Genomic DNA, 19,354 nt, shown 5'->3' with positions numbered 1-19,354 from the left:
CCTAAAAGGATATCGCCTCCCCCTCTTCCCTAGCACATGGCTGCCTGGAACACTGCACTGTGTACATGTAGTAAGGTACAAACTTGTATACAAAAGTGGCCATCAGTCCAGGAGACCGCTCACTTGTATGCTTTGACATCACATCTGCCTTACTGCCAACTCTTTACAGTCTGTCCCTTCAGTCACATCTCATACATCCTTGCTATGTGGTCCTTCTGTTGTGAGGCATCTATAGGACATTCCAGTTGTAGCATAGAAAGAACACACTCATCATGGCAGAGCTAGTTATTAGTGGTGACTCCAAGAGGATCCTTCATCCCCACATTAATCTACCAAATAAGCACTTGTCAGCGTGACCATGTGTTAAAACAAAAAGGAACTTTTGGAAATTTTTTTCATTCCTCCAAATCAGATGTCTCAGCAGTTAAGGACTCAAACTGCTAAATGACCTGCTGTAAGCTCTCCCCTCTCCATTGCATGAAATGATAATAGAAGGGAGATAAATATCTAAGTAGTAGACACTTGTGACTTTTTAGTGGCCTCTTTACAGCCATAATTAGTCATCCGTTATACATAACATTTCATGAAACACAATGCTGCAGCCCTTCAATTAGTTTCCGCGTCCAGCTGAGTTCATCAATGCATTTTTAAGTAAATGGGGACGGGAAAGAAATTGTGCTCAGGCCTCCATTCAAATGTTACCGCACGGTCGTGTGCTTTGGATGCCCCAAGCCCTGTTTCCTAAGCCTCCAGCCAAATGTTACGGCCCAGTCATGTGGTTTGGATGCTACAGGTACAGTTTACTAATCCTCCAGCCAATGTTAGGGCCCAGTCATGTGGTTTGGATGCTACAGGTACAGTTTACTAATCCTCCAGGGAATGTTAGGGCCCAGTCATGTGGTTTGGATGCTACAGGTACAGTTTACTAATCCTCCAGGGAATGTTAGGGCCCAGTCATGTGGTTTGGATGCTACAGGTACAGTTTACTAATCCTCCAGCCAATGTTACGGCCCAGTCATGTGGTTTGGATGCTACAGGTACAGTTTACTAATCCTCCAGCCAATGTTACGACCCGGTCATGTGCTTTGGATGCTACAGGTACAGTTTTACTAATCCTCCAGCCAATGTTAGGGCCCAGTCATGTGGTTTGGATGCTACAGGTACAGTTTACTAATCCTCCAGCCAATGTTACGGCCCGGTCATGTGCTTTGGATGCTACAGGTACAGTTTTACTAATCCTCCAGCCAATGTTAGGGCCCAGTCATGTGGTTTGGATGCTACAGGTACAGTTTACTAATCCTCCAGCCAATGTTAGGGCCCAGTCATGTGGTTTGGATGCTACAGGTACAGTTTACTAATCCTCCAGCCAATGTTACGGCCCGGTCATGTGCTTTGGATGCTACAGGTACAGTTTTACTAATCCTCCAGCCAAATGCTACCACCCGGTTATGTGCTTTGGATGCCATAGAACCCGGTTACTTTAGCCTCTAGCCAAATGTTACGGCCCTGTTGTGTGCTTAGAATGCCACAGGATCAGTTTCCAAAGCTGACCAGGACAGTCTCTTTGGAGACTGAAAGCAGCAGCATGTAAAACATTCTTGCCTTTTCTTTTGGGACTGAGTCATTACTTCTGGGTTCTTGCAAATCACATAGGGTCAAACATGTTATTTTTCGATCCATTTGATTTTACCTAAAGTATTTTCTCTTCATAAGCACTGCACCTTGCAAATGAAGCAGAAATTTCAGGTCTTTGATGTGATAAATAAATGCCCGTCTCTTTGAAGATTGGTGCTGAACAATAGTAACCCTTTTGTTGCTGGGTAATTGTTAACAATCTGTATGTTAAACCAGCGAGCTTTAATGTATGCGTGTGTGAAATACTTTGTGGCGACAAGTAGTGTTAATATAAAGCTCGCCATAGGTAGATGCTGCAAACGCTTATGGTGTGAGATCTGATTGGTAGATCCAAAAGCAAGTAATAGTCATCCCAGATTTGGTGAGTAATTAACCTTTTAAATAAGACATATCGGGCCAAATGTAATAGGGTGAGGGTTTAAAAAAATGTGAGACTTAAGTAGTAAACTCAGCCAATGTAATAGTCCGAGAACATGCAAGCACTGCAAGCTTTTAGACTCAAAAAAACTCTCATGATTTAAACTCTCATCCAGATGTTTTCCCATTATGAAGATAAAACTCGACCAATGTGAGAGATTACTGCTAAACTCACACTCTATTACATTTGGCCCATCATTTGTACTGAGCCTGGATACATTACATAATAATGACAAGTGCACTTCCAGAAAATAGGACCCATAAAAGGTTATGAAGTCCCAGCAGAACCTGTTATGAAAATTATATATATATTCTCCAGTTCACCAACTGCTGTCGGACAAATTTATTAAACATGAAAACGTGGGTATTGACCTGCTACGGTGTCACATTCATAATGAAGATCCATTCTGGTCTACTTACCTGCAATCTTGATGTTGAGGTTTGCGTCGAGCAACAAATTCTCAGCCTTCAGGTCTCTGTGCACAATATTCCTACAGTGACAAAAATGGACAGCGGCCACAATCTGCTTAAACTTCTTCCTCGCCTCTTTCTCCGCCATGCGCCCGTGGGCCACCAGGTGATCTGTCATAGGGAAAGGATCTGTCAGATTTTGGAAAGCTAGAATATTTGAAACATTACAAAAGAGATGCAGTGGGGGAAAAAAGGACAACTTTGCTTTTAAAGGACCATAACATCAGAAGTGTCCCTAGTCTAATTATTACCAGCAGAGAGAAATGTATATTACTATATATAGTTTATGATTTCCCTCTGAAGAAACCTGGAGTTGCCATCGTTACCTCTGCCATTTATGTTCCTTTCCAGACATAATCGAAGCTGCCCTATCAGGTCACACTAAAACTCCATGGAAAACATACATAGCTCTTAACTATAGAACACCTCTGAAAGCTATTCCATAGTAGGAGGATTATATCACCTCAATAAGATTTCCAGTGGCGCCCTAGGAAGGAAAAAGTGGTACACGGAGAATCTGCACTACAAAAGACAAGATCATGGCAGACTTACTAAAACTTTGATAGAAACTTGGGAAAGATAGATATACTCCCTTCTGACTTTAAACATACACTAGTTGAATCCACTTAAACCATCAATTATTCTAACCTCTATATGAGCGAGAACCCCCATGTGCTAATGAGTCATTGTTCTGTTTCCTAAAAAGGGGTGTTCAGCCGAATACATTGAATCTGTAATAAAAGATACTCCAAAAATAGATTATGGGTAAATACATAGGCTGTACACCTCTGATTAAAAGTACTATAATGTTTTAGACTGAAACCATTTAATTAGCTTTCTTTTTGTGAATCTATTATGGAGTACTGCTGTTAAGCCCCGTACACACTGGACGATGTGTGTACGGAGCAACCTCGTCAGCGACGAACCCAGCGGGGGTGCCAGCGTACACACTTGCTGATGCCAGGGGGAGAGGAAATGGGGCCATGCTTCATTCGGCAGTATCACATCGTTAACGATATCCACAGATTGAGCTGCATGTACAGACGACTGGGGATATCGTTAATGACTTACGTTAGCGCACAATGCTCAGTTCATACACACTGGACGGATTGAACGATATATCGTTCAACGATATTGTTATCATTCATAAAAATCGTCCAGTGTGTATGAGCTTTTAAGTGTATGTCTGCTTTTAAGCTATTGTAATAGAAATCAATGTGAACTGCTAAACATCCCCCACTTGGTGCCATTGTTGTATTCTAACTTTACGCTGCCACCAAGAAGCTTGCTCTAGGAAATGTTTTAGCTCACTCTAGACCAGGCATGTCAAACTCAAAATACCAACCAGGCCGAATATTCAAGGTCTAAAGGTGCCCATCCACTAGAAAATTAAATTTAGCGATTGAACGATAGCAATATCGTAATCATTTGCTGGTCGTTTAGACATCTATCATCGGGCAAACATGCTAGGCATCCTGACGATAACATCAGGTTCAGCATGTTTGCAGATGATTGATATGCCTACACTGAACGACTGCCCGTTCAGTGTAGGCACATCACAGACTGACAAATGACTGCACAATTACAGTGTCTTAATCATGCAGTCGTTTTGAGGTCTGCGCACCTTAAATGTGTGTGGACCGCAAGAAAAAAAAAAAAAAGTCTTCTATGCAATTTTTAAAGGTTTATTATTAATAAAAACAAATGCAGTGCCCTCTGTAGTAGTGTCCTGTATGCAATGCCCCCCTGTATTAGAGCCCCTTATGCAATGCCCCTTGCATTAGAGCCCATTATGCAATGCTCCCTATATTAGACCCCGTCATGCAATGCCACTGTAGTTGTGACCATTATGCAATGTCCCTTGTATTAGAGCCACTTATGCAATGACCCCTGTATTAGAGCCACTTATGCAATGCCCCCTGTATTAGAGCTCCTTATGCAATGCCACTGTAGTTGTGCCCATTATGCAATGCCCCCTGTATTAGAGCCACTTATGCAATGCCCCCTGTATTAGAGCCACTTATGCAATGCCCCCTGTATTAGAGCCACTTATGCAATGCCCCCTGTATTAGAGCCACTTATGCAATGCCACTGTAGTTGTGCCCATTATGCAATGCCCCCTGTATAAGAGATCCTTATGCAATGCCACTGTAGTTGTGCCCATTATGCAATGCCCCCTGTATAAGAGCTCCTTATGCAATGCCACTGTAGTTGTGCCCATTATGCAGTGCCCCCTGTATAAGAGCATATTATGCAATGGCCCCTTAGAACTCCCAGTAGTGCCCATTATGCAGTGCATCCAGTAGTGCCCCTTATGCAGTGTTTCCCCGTATGGCCCCTAGTAGTGCCCTTTATGTAATGCCCCCGGTAGTGCTCATTATGCAGTGCTCATTATGCAGTGCCCCTTATGGCTTATGCTTTGCCTCCTTCCAGTGTAGAACAGGCCCCACTGCAGTACTTACCTCTCCATGCTGGCCGCTGGGCACTGCTCCTGCGTAGACACTGACTGGATCTAACTAGATCCAGCAGGCGCAGGCTCCTCTCATTGCAGGTGATGTCATGACGTCACCTGCAAACTGCATCACCAGCGTTCACAGTTTTAAATACAGTAAACACTGGGATCGCGGCAGGGGTTTGGGCTGCATGATACTTGTTTGGGCCCACACAGTTGGGCCGCATAAAATGAATATTTGGGCCGCATGTTTGACATGCCTGCTCTAGAGGGACATGCTTACAAACCATTTGCACAAGTCTTTGGTGGTTTCAGGTACGGAGCCAATAGTCACCTTAATTTTTAGCTCGGGAAACGCGCTTCACACTGCAGAATTCCTGTACATCCATACCGTGGCCACACACGTTTCATTAGTGGCACAATACATGCACTGTGGGGACTGACCGCAACAAGAGCTAATGAAGGGAAAACTGCCACAGAAAACACAGACGTCACAATCTTACAGATTTAGTCAAAATCATTCACCTCCGAATAAAGAGAGGACAAATATTTTTACACCTAGCTTTTTCATAGCTCATGAAATATCTCAGATTAAAAAAAGGAATAGACAAAAGGATATTAGAAAAAAATAAAAATACTTTACACCTGCAATGTAAGTATTGAAGAATGAAACGTAAAGGAAATAAACAAGTGCACCGCCATCATTGTGTGAGGCATCAAATAAATAATAAAAAATAAAAAAAAAGTACATATATTATAGCACCGGTCACTGCTCCCACTGCTGAATATGAAGAAATCTGTCGCCAAGTGCTTTACATGGTCAGTAACTACAACACTGACACCTAGAGACTACAAGGAGGTGCTGCAGTTAAGAATATACAAATCATGAGATAACAGTATTTTGTTGTAACACACTTTTGATCATTTGCAAATATGAATAGTTTTTAACACCTTACCCAATGTTACTATTGCAAAGTTTAGTGAGTGTGCTTTCTGACAAACTAACACCTTACTTTATTGCACATATGTTATATGTACATATAAAAAAGACCCACCAAATGAAACAATTGCATACATATAACAGAAAAGGGAGTAAAGGAAGGTAGGACCACTCCTTTAGTAGAAGGCACATTGCCAGCGGGTGTCTGCTCTGATCATTTACTGACTGCGGAAGGAAGGGCACAGGGGATAGGGCTGTACGTAATAGGCTTCCTATGCTGTCCATTTGCCAGAATAGAGCAGTAGCATAACTAGAGTAATAAATGGCAGCACTGCTTGCATTACCAATGGGGCTATGTTCGTATATAGTCAGTACAGGACACTGATGATGTGCACAACATAGAGAGACATTAAATGTGTATTCTATATGTCCTGGCAGGGTGTAAACTTTCTGCCAATATAATACAGAGGGGCCCACATTGATAGACACAGAGCTTCTACTTTTAAGTATTTGCTATCTACTAGACCAAACAATCTATAAACAAAATGATTCTAGTTACTATGTATCTAGTAAATGCTATATAATCAATCTGATTGGTTGCTATGGGGACCAGCACCACTCATCAGTCTAGTAGGTGTGCTAACTCTCACCCTAAAGTGTTTTTATTGTTAAGTGTAGCTACACCTTTAAAAGACTTCACTTTGCTTGGGACTTGAGATCATAGGGTTTCCCACAACTATTTTCTCTATCAGTGGTCCTCAATCATTTCCCAATTGGGAACCCCCCTGGCAGCCTATTCTGTTATTTGTACCCCCAACATTTGCACAGCATCAAACATTTAGGTGCAGTTATATATAAAAGCAATAAATGTGTTATAAACAAGATTTCTTAGAAATGACATAAGAATATCACATTACGATTTATGAAAAATGTTCAATTGGCAATAAAGCTAATGGCCACGTATGTTTACTGTACAGAGATACTATACAGGGATGGGCTTTTTTATGTTATCGGGGGCCTACTGTGATGTAAAGGGCTATAGATCCCCAAGAAGGTCCTACTGTGATGTAAAGGGCTAGAGATCCCCAAGAAGGTCCTACTGTGATGTAAAGGGCTAGAGATCCCCAAGAAGGTCCTACTGTGATGTAAAGGGCTAGAGATCCCCAAGAAGGTCCTACTGTGATGTAAAGGGCTAGAGATCCCTAAGAAGGTCCTACTGTGATGTAAAGGGCTATAGATCCCCAAGAAGGTCCTACTGTGATGTAAAGGGCTAGAGATCCCCAAGAAGGTCCTACTGTGATGTAAAGGGCTAGAGATCCCCAAGAAGGTCCTACTGTGATGTAAAGGGCTAGAGATCCCCAAGAAGGTCCTACTGTGATGTAAAGGGCTAGAGATCCCTAAGAAGGTCCTACTGTGATGTAAAGGGCTAGAGATCCCCAAGAAGGTCCTACTGTGATGTAAAGGGCTAGAGATCCCTAAGAAACCACTTTTCCTATATGTGTCTAACAATTGCCTAGATGTCCCACCCTGCAATTAAGGAACATTTTTCAAGTAAATTCTGAATGTCTCAGCGGATAACCATGGGGATACTAGCACCTGAGGTTGCGCTGTAATATGGGAATCCACTGTAACATTGCGCCAGTAACAGATCTGTGACAGCCCACTCAGGAGCTGTGATGTTTCTATACATGCTTCCGATCCTTCAGCTATAAAGAAGCTGCCTAGTAAAGGTCTCTACTCATAATGAGTAACAATAGCGGCTGCAAGGGCACTCCGCTAATATATCGTATAGGGCGAATGTATGCGTTCATTACTAGTTAAACCGAGGAATATTAAAAAAGTGAAACTAAAGTTGACATTCCACGGAATATACACAGACCCTCCAACATGACCCGTTCCACCAGGTACAAAATGCTCTGGTCCTGAGCTACCCACTTAATTTATGATTGCAGTCACCTGTGTTAAACAAGTTAATTGATGAGAATTGTGTTTAAACACAGGTGAGGGCAATCATAAATTAAGTGGGAAGTCCAGCACCAGAGAATTTTGTACCTGGTGGAAGGGGTCATGTTGAAAAGGTATGTATACAGGGCATAGGCTCGTAATATGTAGTAAAGGGCTAAGTAGATATTACTGTAACATGGAAAGTTGCCACGGCATCTCCAGTTGTATGCAGAAATACGATGCTCAGACTTCATGCAATAAAGGTGCGTACACACAGTACGATTAAAATGGACGATATGACTGAAAACCATCGATCATATCGTTAATATCATGCAATTTTCGGTGGCCAACGACCTGCGATGCGCAGGCAAGTATAGACGATAACTATATCGTCCATCACTCGTGCAATGCAGGCCAACCTGGTCGACATCGACCAGGTTACTATACGGACCCACGATCGTAATAGTCGTTGGTGAGTAGGTGGTGTGCTGGATGATCGATATCGATCATCCAGCACACCCGGGAGATCTTTCAACGATATAGTCATCTATCATCCCGTGTGTGTGTGCACCTTAAAAATGTATTTTAGAAGTAAAATAAAAGCACTGTTAATGATACAGTTACAATTAGGTACCTATTACCATTACTAGTAACGTTATGACAAGGTTGTGCAGAACACAGGTTTACCAACCTTTTGTAAAAGTTCTACACGTTAATTCGGGATAAAAATAAAATGTATAAAAATGTCTTTATCGCTTTAAATATGTGCATTAACTCATTCACACACACATAAGCCTGGAATTTGGGCTAAATCCCTGTGATTGATGAACCTGTAAAAGGTACTTCATTTTAGTTTCGCAATTTGGCAGCGTGCACTAAGACTGGACTATATCCTGTATATTCATACAGAACTGGTTTCCAAATCAACGCAACCCCTATTTCCCTTCGCTGTCCGGCGCAGCAGAAACAGGATTCATCCTGCACTTTGGGATGGAATGTTAGACATTTCATTGAAGAGAGTGCTCCTATTTATAGGGGTGGTTGCTGAAAGAATGCATGAAAACCAAAGCCTTCTACTGCAGTGGGAATATTTGGATAGCCAGGAGGCTGGTGCAAGGGAGGCAGAGAACTGGAGATGTGTTCACAAGGAGTGCCCAGAACAGGATGTTCAGCCAAAGGAAAGGGGGGCAATGGGATCCCCTAACACCTCCAGAAATTAGGACATTCTGCTAGTAGTTGAATGTTTCCTCCTTAATCCCCTTGATTTTTTAATCCACTGCACTGGCATGAGATACCTCAATGCCGCCGCTGAAATTCCATTACTGCTGTTGTAAGTAACAAAGTGATAAAACGACTTGCTACAAAGATCATACATAAATACTATAAAACCTGAAAATAAATGATTGGCTTTTTTTTTACATATAAACCTCTCAACGGCCCCCTGTGGCAAGAGACTGGTTAAATGATGTTATGACTCCCACACGCATGATACATCCTGTTTACAGAGTCAGGCTGTTGCATGCACGACGGACCCGTATCTCATTACCAGTCACGAGGCTTAATTAACCCATGTTCTACCGTTGGCGATAGTTATACGTGCTCCCAAACATGCTTTGGGCATACGAATGGTTTATCTGCTTCTCAGTGTTCTGTGTGGATGACAAAATCCGGAATCACAGTAATTCCTGATTAGAGATGCAGCACTACACTCACACTGTGCATTCCCCTCACTCACTCCTTGCCGATCATCACGGACAATCACTGGGAGGAAAAAACTGTAGCCAGCGGCGATTATGTAGTTGGATAAGAAAAGGCTCCTCTAACTCATAATGAGAGATAATTAGCTACAAACACAGAGGATAGCTGTGCAAATCCAATAACAGATCAAACACACATGCAAAGTGAGCAAACTTAAATCAAACTGGCTGTCACACCCTCTTCTTGTCTTCATATCATTTTGACTGATCTCATTCATTGCGTGGCTTACCGAATATCTCCCCTCCGCTGGCATATTCTGTCACTAGATAGATCATCCTTTCAGTCTCCATCACCTATGAGAGAGAGATAAAATAATATCAAGAACAGACAGGAAGGCATTGTAGAATAAATACATTTGTTTTCTTCTAAATCACAGGTTCTCAAACTCTGTCATCTAGGACCCCAAACAGTGCATGTTTTATAGTTCTCCTCACAGAATCACAAGTGAAATCATCATCTCCACCTGTGGAACTTTTAAAAATGTGTCAGTGAGTAAAGCTGGGCATCCACTATTCAATTATGTTTCAGATCTCTGTCCAATGTGGCTGGTTGGAATGAAAACCTGGTAATGTATGGGAGCAAATGCCAATCATCCATTTGCTCACAAACACTGGAAATAGTCAAAAATGGTTGTTCTAACAAATTGGTTAAAACACACGAATGTAACAAATTTGTCCCTTTTTTCAGTGTTTAAAACCATATGATCTACTGTCATCGGTGATCGCTGTGAGAGACAAAATATGTGGGTCCCAGGACTCTCCACTTTTAAAAAATGGGGTCCTTCCTGACCGTCGTGGGTCCTATCATAATTTATGCTTTAAAGCTCCCTATATAACTCTCAGACCTCCCCCTAACCTCTTACAAATGATGCCACGCAGCCATGCCCGGCCTTTACACATTATGCCGCACATTAATGCCCTTTACCCATTATGCCATGGAATAATGCCCAGTCTTTACACATTTTGCCACACAGCCATGCCCGGTCTTTAAACATTAGGACACACATTAATGCCACGCAGTAATGCCCCTTACAAATGATGCCACATAGCCATCCCCGGCCTTTACATTATGTTGCACATTAATGCCCTTTAGCCCCTCAATGCATTGCCCCCAGTAGTTGACCCCCTATGCATTGCCAATAGTAGTAGTCCGCCTATGCATTGCCCCAGTAGTAATCCCCCTATGCATTACCCCCAGTAGTCATCCCCTTTATGCATTGCCCCCAGTAGTAATCCCCCTATGCATTACCCCCAGTAGTCATCCCCCCAATGCATTGCCCCCAGTAGTTGACTCCCTATGCATTGCCCCCAGTAGTCATCCCCCTATGCATTACCCCCAGTAGTCATCCCCCTATGCATTACCCCCAGTAGTCATCCCCCCTATGCATTGCCTCCAGTAGTAATCCCCATATGCATTACCCCCAGTAGTCATCCCCTTTATGCATTGCCTCCAATAGTAATCCCCCTATGCATTACCCCCCTGTAGTCATCCCCCCTATGCACTGCCCCCAATAGTAATCCCCCTATGCATTACCCCCAGTCGTCATCCCCCCTATGCACTGCCCCCAATAGTAATCCCCCTATGCATTACCCCCAGTCGTCATCCCCCTATGCATTGCCCCCAGTAGTTGACCCCCTATGCATTACCACCACTAGTCATCCCTCTATGCATTACCCCAGTAGTCATCCCCCTATGCAGTACCCCCAGTAGTTATCCCCCCTATGCATTACCCCCAGTAGTCATCCCCCTATGCAGTACCCCCAGTAGTCATCCCCCTATGCATTACCCCCAGTAGTCATCCCCCTATGCATTACCCCCAGTAGTAATCCCCCCTATGCATTACCCCCAGTAGTCATCCCCCTATGCAGTACCCCCAGTAGTCATCCCCCTATGCATTACCCCCAGTAGTCATCCCCCTATGCATTACCCCCAGTAGTAATCCCCCCTATGCATTACCCCCAGTAGTCATCCCCCCTATGCAGTGCCTCCAGTAGTCATCCCCCCTATGCAGTGCCCCCAATAGTGATCCCCCATGCAGTGCCCCCAGTATTGGCCCACCTATTTGCCCTTTAGTGACCTGGGCCTAGTGCATATCTTCCTCCCATTTTAAGGCAGCTACTTTTTGTAAAACATCTTTAGTATCTTTCAAGTAGGCTTGAGTTTTTTGTACTAAAGGCTGCAAATAATAATCTATAAAAGATGAAAGGTTAGATGTCAAACTATTACAGCCAAAAATTATGGGTTGTCCGGGAGGATTATTAATATCCTTGTGGACCTTCGGTAATATGTAGATAGTGGGGACTGAAGGATTAGAAATATTAAGAAAATCAAATTCTTTTTGTGTAATTGTTCCTTCTACCAAGGCTTTATTTAAAAAAAACAATATATAAGTTTTTATGTAGTGCAGACGTCAGTACACTATATTCTATTATTGACATGGATAAAGGCCTTACAGCTGTTTCCTTCTTTTTCAGCACCAGTAATCTGAGTGAATCACTTAAAGATTTTATTAGAGAAGGTATTCAATTTATTCTTTTAAATAATAATTTTTACTTTGATGGCACATTTTATTTACAAACTGTCAGTACTGCTATGGGTACCAGGTTCGCCCCCAGTTACGCAAAACAATTTATGGCGTACTGGGAGGATCATCAAATTTGGCCAGAGGCTGGTCATTGGGCGAACCTGGTATCCTGGCAGAGATTTATTGACCACATTTTATTTGTATGGAGAGGAGATGAGAATTCCCTCGTCCAGTTTTTTAACGTTTTAAATACTAATATGTCCATCAAGCTGACTTTTAATTATAGTAAAACTGAAGTTAATTTTTTGGATCTATGTATCAGATGGGTCTTTTAAAACTAAAATTTACAGGAAGTCAATAGATTCCAACAGTTTTATTGAACGTTCTAGCCTGCATCATGCTAACTGGCAAGATGGGATTCCCTATGGACAGTTCTCTAGGAATAAGAGGAATTGCACTGATGCAATTACCTGTAATGAACAATTGGAGGAGGTTTCTGAACAATTTCTGAGGAAGGGCTATAGACCCTCACTATTAGAGAAAGCAAGACAAAAAAATAGATAAAATAGATAGAACGGAGCTTTTGAAGGAAAAAGATAAAGAAAAAAACCCAAGTGTGTGAGAAATTTCAGTGGGCCTTTATTAGCCAATATAGCAGTAACCATAAAGATATGGAAAAGAAAAAATTGGAAACTCCTGTTACAGGACCCTATTTTGTCTAAAGAATTACCGCCTGACCCCGTTTTTATTTATAAGAGAGCCCCATCTTTAAAAAAATCATCTGGTACGAAGTAGCCTTGATATTGAAATTAGACAGAGTATTCGAACTAAAGGCTTCCACAGATGTGGTATGTGTTTAATGTGTAGGACTGTTAAAAGTGAAACTAGTAAATTGAAAGAATTCACTGTTAATGGGAAAAATTACACCATCAATCAATTTATTACCTGCAATTCAAGAAACGTGGTATACGCATTGGAATGTGCATGCGGCCCCATTTATGTAGGTAAAACAACTAGGTGTATGAAAATTCGGTTAGCAGAATACATATAGAACATCAGAAAAGGCCTAGAAACACATACAGTATCAGCTAATTTTAAAAAGTTTCATAACGGTAAAGAATGTTTTATTAAAAAATTTGGGGGAATCCAATTAATTTTACCCAAAAATAGGACCAGAGACTTAGAATACGGTGGCTCTCTAGAAATGAAATGCGATGGATTTATGAATTAAAAACTTTAATGCCAAAAGGTTTGCATAGTGAGTTCGAACTAAAATGTTTTTTAACTTGATGAAATCCTGTTTTTTAACTTGATGTCATTTTTTAAGATTTTTCTCACCCACAGTACTCACCTTTTATTGTTTATTTTTATGATTGTTTTATTTTATTTAAATGTTGATTTCCTAGTTCTGGAACGCGGAAGTGTATATTTGCACTAGCTCTGTGTTCCTAAGATCAGGGAACCTATTACGTGGACCGCACACACTGATTGTGTGACCCGCGTTCTCTATTTGATGTTATTTAAATATTTAACTTCCTATTGCTGGAACGCGGAAGTGTTTGCCTGTATTGATTCTGTGTTCCTCAGTAACATCGGGGAACTCGGGATCTGGAACGCATATAGAGATGTGACCTTTGGCATCCATGTGATGTCACTTCCGCCGCGACGGCAGTGGAGGTTGATATCACTTGGTTCTGAAAGAGATGTATAAATTGCGTGACCTGCGTCGCATATGTGACGTCACTTCCGCCGCGACAGCAGCGGTGGTTAGTCTGACAATGGGCTGAAGTTGGAACACATGATATGGAACGCGGACGGGCGGGTCATGTGACCCGAGACGCCCACGTGATGTTGTTCCTACTGCGACAGCAGAGGAATAAGGCGGGTTTTCAAAATGCCGGGTGAGTTTGATTTGTAATTACCTAGGTGGTATTTATAGATAGAATATGTCAATGTTAGCCATGCTTCTGATGAAGGACCTATTGAGGTCGGAAACGCGTTAAGCCTTGGCTCTGTTTGCTTGTTGCGGTATTTGTGGGTATCGCTCTTTGCCACCTAGGAATTGGAGATACACAGTCCGGACCTGTATCCAGTATCTTCTGCCCTCATTCCATCCAGGGGATCCAAGGAGGACATTGGAGCTGGCGCCACATCACCACCAAAGACCGTTGTTATATGCTGGTTATTTACCTTTATTTTGTAAGTGCGTTTTTTTCATTAAAACATACCTTTTACCATAAGGTTTTGCACTGTTTTTTCTTTCTTTTTCTTGTATCTACCCATTGCTATTTCACATGCTGCATATATAGGAGATACACCTGTTGTTTCAGGTTAATAATTACTACCTGTGGATCATCTTCTAAATAAGGTGGACTGATCCTACAAAGAAGGACTCAAATTGGACTACCTTTCTAATTGTTATTTGTCATATGGTGTATGTCATTTTATTGTTTGGCTTCACCAGTGCATTTAATCCACTCTTACTGTTATGTACATGTGGAAATAGGAGCGCAGAAGTGTTTGCACATACTTTCTTTCTACTACAATTCTTTGGGTTTGTGGATGTACATCCCGTTGTACAAATTGTCAGCGGCATACCTATTTCTTTACAGTGCACTGTTTATTAGCGTTTTTTATCTAGTGCCTGACAACCCTGGTGGTCTAGGGAGGGGTAAACAGCGGTGGCCCAAGGCCGCCTTACCCGTACGGTGGGAGAGGCTGCGGGGGGGAGCTTCAATAGCTTTTTCTTTCCACCCCTGCAGTCCTCTTCAGTCCTCAGCTTCATTCTTCTGTCAGGCTCGTCCTTACCAGCGGCGCCGAGTCTTCCTTTCTTCCCTTCAACTGGTACCCGCCGCTGGGAACAAACACACTGTCCCAGCGCCGGGCACGGATGCTGTGCCGATGCTGGGATCAGACACTTGATCCAAGCATGGCTTTCCACAGCAGCAGCCAATGAGAGTCTGACACTCACTGGCTGCTCTAACAGACAGCGTTGTGTCGTTCTCAGGGGGACGCGCTGTGCTGCAGCCAGCTGTCAGGGATTTGTCACAGCACAGTGCATCCCTGGAGACCCAGGAACTTTCTAAAAGTGAGTCCCCAGTGCCCGACATCGGGTAAAATACGCGCTATAGCGCGTATTTGCGAACACTGATCATTTGCTCCCATACATTACCAGGTCTTCATTCCAACCAACCAGATCGGACAGATAATTGTATAGTGGAGGGCCAGATTTATGAACACACCAGTGCACCTGCTGGGTGACTTGAAAAACGTGACCTGTGTAAAGTCCTGGGGAAAGAGTTTGAAAACTGTTCTAAATGAACAACATCTACTCATTCGTAAGTACTATCTGTATATGGGTGTACACAGTAGATCTCTAGTATTATAAAGATCAGAGGATCCCAATCTCGGTCCTCAAGGCACCCTAACGGTCCAGGTTTCAAGAATAACCAAGCTTGAGCATAGGTAACTTAATTAGTACCTAAGTCTTTTGATTCAATCATCTGTGCTCAATCTTGGATATCCTTAAAACCTGGACCGTTAGGGTGCCTTGAGGACAGAGTTTGGAAACCAGTGACATAGATAATATGGTGAGTTCCTGGGATTTACACCAGGTGATGACAGAGGCCACCTCACACAGGAGCATCCAATCTCGCTGTAATTGATATATCATATTATATAGTAAGAGTTCCAAAGATATACCTTTTACACCTCTCTATAAAGGTGCCTCGGTGTGCTGTAGTGATACATGTGGGGAAAGAACGCAACAAGAGTTTGAGATACTGTGCAAGATGGTATTTTGCTTCCCAGATGTACAGAAGGGATTGTGAACTGTAATGTAGAAAAAGAAGAGATGGAAACCTAAGCCTGAATGCTTAAGTGTGATGGACAGCTGGCAAATCCACAATGATAAAAAGTCCTTCTTTGATGGTGAGGTGCAATTGTAATAGCGATATATTGGCTCCTATCATAGGCTGAATAACTGTGCTCAGTTGTACAAGTAATCCTTAGGGCAGTGGTTCTGTACAGTTGTGCCTTATGGTCACTGATGTCTTGATTGCACATTGGTAGCAGATATGAAAATGGTGTATGATGGGGAGAAGGCTGGCTCTCTAGAGGTATCAGATTACTTTGATGTCACTGCTGTAGTTTATTCGTGGCTACTGTGTCCAACACGGTCATGCTTGGGGATCCCACTGTACACTGGACATTTGCACAAAAGAGGTGCAAACGTCTGGTCATCAGGTCACTCCTCCAGCAGAAGGGGGCTTATTCACAAATGCCAAATATATTGTAGCTGCATTATTATTATTAACACATTATAGAATGTCTACATCAGTATTACAATTGTGGATCACCATCTAAAGGGATCGATTGATTAAAGCTTCTAAAACAGACAAGTGGTCGTGTTTCCCATAGCAACCAATCAGATTCGGTTTATCATTTTCTAGAATGATAGTCGGAATGTAATTGGTTGCTATGGGAAACACTTCCACTTTTTGAGAAGCTTTAGTAAATCTAACCCCTAAGAGAGAGTCTTTTTATTTGTGGATTTGCAGGCTGTCCTCTCACTTAACGCAAGGATATTTTTGCATCTCTTCCTTTGTACATTCTGATTCATAACCCTGTCTGTATATTTAGGAAGTAAAACAGCAGACGTGACTTTTACTTGAGGTTTTGAGAACAGCAAAATGTTACATCTCAAACAGCCTACAAGAATGGAAAAGGCAGAACTAGAAGGCCATGCCATTATCTGCTGAATACGGTTCTCGTATGATCCATTACTATTATTATTAAAGTTACTTGTATAGCTCAGCATATTCCGTTGCACTTTACAATTGGGAACAAACAGTAATAAAACAAGACTGGGGAAGGACAGACAGACAGTCAAGACAGACAGAGGTAAAGCTGGTTGCACAATAGAGCGATGTGTATGCGGACGATGGGCTGATATATTGTATCCGCGGTACATATAAGAATGATGTAATGATGAACAGAACCTTCCATCCTTCATTACCTTGCACGGAGCCGCATGCGATATCGCTCGGTTGGCTGTGCAGCACGGCCGACCGGTAGATATCGCCAACGACCGCGGGAGTGCGCAGATTGGCCATACACACTGAGCGTTCCGGCCGATATGTTGTTCCGATTCGTCAGGAAACTACATATCGGGTTGATACCGTGCCAGTGTGTACCCAGTTTAAGAGGGCCCTGCTCACAAGCTTACAATCTATAGGATTACTTGGTTTATCACTTCTTGGTTTAGCCATCTGACCTACACCTTTATACTGACTAATGTTTCAGCACCAGCTCTCCATGTGGAAGCCACAGTGCAGCTTGCTTGCCATTAGACAAAACCCTGAATCCGTCAATAAAGCAATAAAAAAAAAAAAAAAAAAACACACACACACGATGATGACAGCGAAAAACATTGAGACAACTTCAAATACCAGAGTCCAAAGAGTTTGGGCAAAAAGAGTATTACATGTACTGTAGGGTGCTTTCTATTTGGTAAAGGCACCCACCCTTAGGTAGCATACAGAGCTGCTTACTGTGATCAAAGCCTTTAGTGCTGGAGAAGCAAAGTGCAGTACGTGCTAAGGACTGGAGGTTACTGTGAATGTGGCTAGTCATTTACAGCAGGATTGTTAAACTTACATGCAATCCTTGTCTCTCTGTCCATTGGGGGACACTAGACCCTGGGGATATAGAGTCTCACTCAGGACGCTGGCAAGTGTTGGATTAAGTCCTCCATATCCCCATGCTGCTGGACAAGCATTTATTTTGCTAACCAAGAACCGAAGGAGAAAACCAAAGAAAAAAACTAAAGAAGGGGGAAGGGACATCTCCCTGAAAAAAACATTTAATGGTGGATAAATAAGAGAAGTAAAGTGTAAACTGCACCGGAAGTCACATGGCTGCCTGGCACAGCTTCTCGTCCAATGCCCTGTGTGGCGAGCATCATATTCGCAGAACTAGCAGAATGGGGTCTTCACACTGTAAGGAACTGGATTTCCATCTGCAATGTACCAAGGTGAATCACGGCTGTGATCCAGCTAGCAAATGTTTGGGCGCATACCAATACCTTTTGGAGGCATGAAAGAGGACACTGTAATGGGTCGACAGGTTCAAAAAGTCAACATGTTCAAAAGGCAAAAATGTTCAAAGGGTTGACACATATGGTCAACATGTTTTTTTTTTAGTAATGCAACCCTAATCCTAACCCTCCCCATAGTGCCTAACCCTAACCCTCCCTATAGTGCCTAATCCTAGCCTAACCCTCACCCTAGTGCCTAAATCTGGTCTAACCCTAACCCTCCCCCTATTGCCTAACTCTAACCACCCTAAAAATCTTGAAAAACCATAATAAAAAAGTGCCAACCTGTGGACGGAGGCCGGCCACACATGGCTGATGGCAGCCACGGCACTGAAGGAGTTAACCCCCCCCCCCTCCCCCCCTTTCCGTGCTGTGGCACCATTTTTTAAAGAGAATAACAGGCTCTACAAGCCCTGGTATAAAATGTATTAACAGAGCTAGGCGCCGGGTGTTTTTAAAAAAAATATATATATGTATTTGTATGCTGCCGCGGTCCATCCATGTAATGGGGCGCTGAGCACTCCCAGCTGGGGACAGGGAGCCCCAGTTCCACAGCGCGGAGGGTGACATGATGCCGCTCTACCGGGCCAGCAGGGCTAAGTGACACACAGGGGGACCGGGCTAGCAGACTCCCCGTGCGGTGCGCTGATGCTGAGGACCGGAAGCCCAGCTCCCAGCGCCCCAGCTCCACAGTGTAGAGAGTTGCTGCATGGCTCTGTGTCGGCCGCTGTGAACAGGGAGCTTAGCTCCCGGGCACCGCAGCACTACAGTACCAGGTAGCATAGCCAAGTGGCTACATGTTGGGGGACAGGGAGTGCCAGCGCCCCAGCCCCCCAGCGATGGGAGCAGACAACAGGGGAGAGCATCAGCAGTCCAGGACTGCAGGGCTAGGAGAGCCCAGCGCTGAGCAGTGTGTAAAAATAGAAAACTAAAATGTATTTATAAAGTATATAAATCTATTATATAAGGTGTGTGCAGCACTGAGCCAGGAGGGCAGTCCTGAGCTGCAGTGCTGCCGTCTGTGAAAGCCTGTTGCAGGGCACAGGCTCAGTGTATATATTTATACAACATAAAGTGTTTTAAATGTGTAATTTAAAGTGCACTTACCTTTGATTT

General features: G+C 43.0%; 1 protein-coding gene across 1 annotated transcript in view; it reads right to left on the bottom strand.

The window, feature by feature from the left end:
* The window catches only part of SIK3 (SIK family kinase 3), a 155,251-nt gene that overhangs the window by 51,786 nt on the left and 84,111 nt on the right, over positions 1-19,354 (bottom strand). The window contains exons 3-4 of the mRNA XM_088481353.1: positions 9,847-9,910; positions 2,473-2,634 (exon numbers count right to left, since the gene is read on the bottom strand). Coding sequence (XP_088337479.1) covers positions 2,473-2,634; positions 9,847-9,910 — 226 coding nt within the window. The remainder of the gene's footprint in view (positions 1-2,472; positions 2,635-9,846; positions 9,911-19,354) is intronic.

Source organism: Taudactylus pleione, unplaced genomic scaffold (genome assembly GCF_031769625.1).
Source record: "Taudactylus pleione unplaced genomic scaffold, aTauple2 ptg000270l, whole genome shotgun sequence".
NCBI lineage: Eukaryota > Metazoa > Chordata > Amphibia > Anura > Myobatrachidae > Taudactylus > Taudactylus pleione.
Note: the sequence above shows the minus strand (reverse complement) of the source record. Positions and strands in the feature narration are given on the sequence as shown.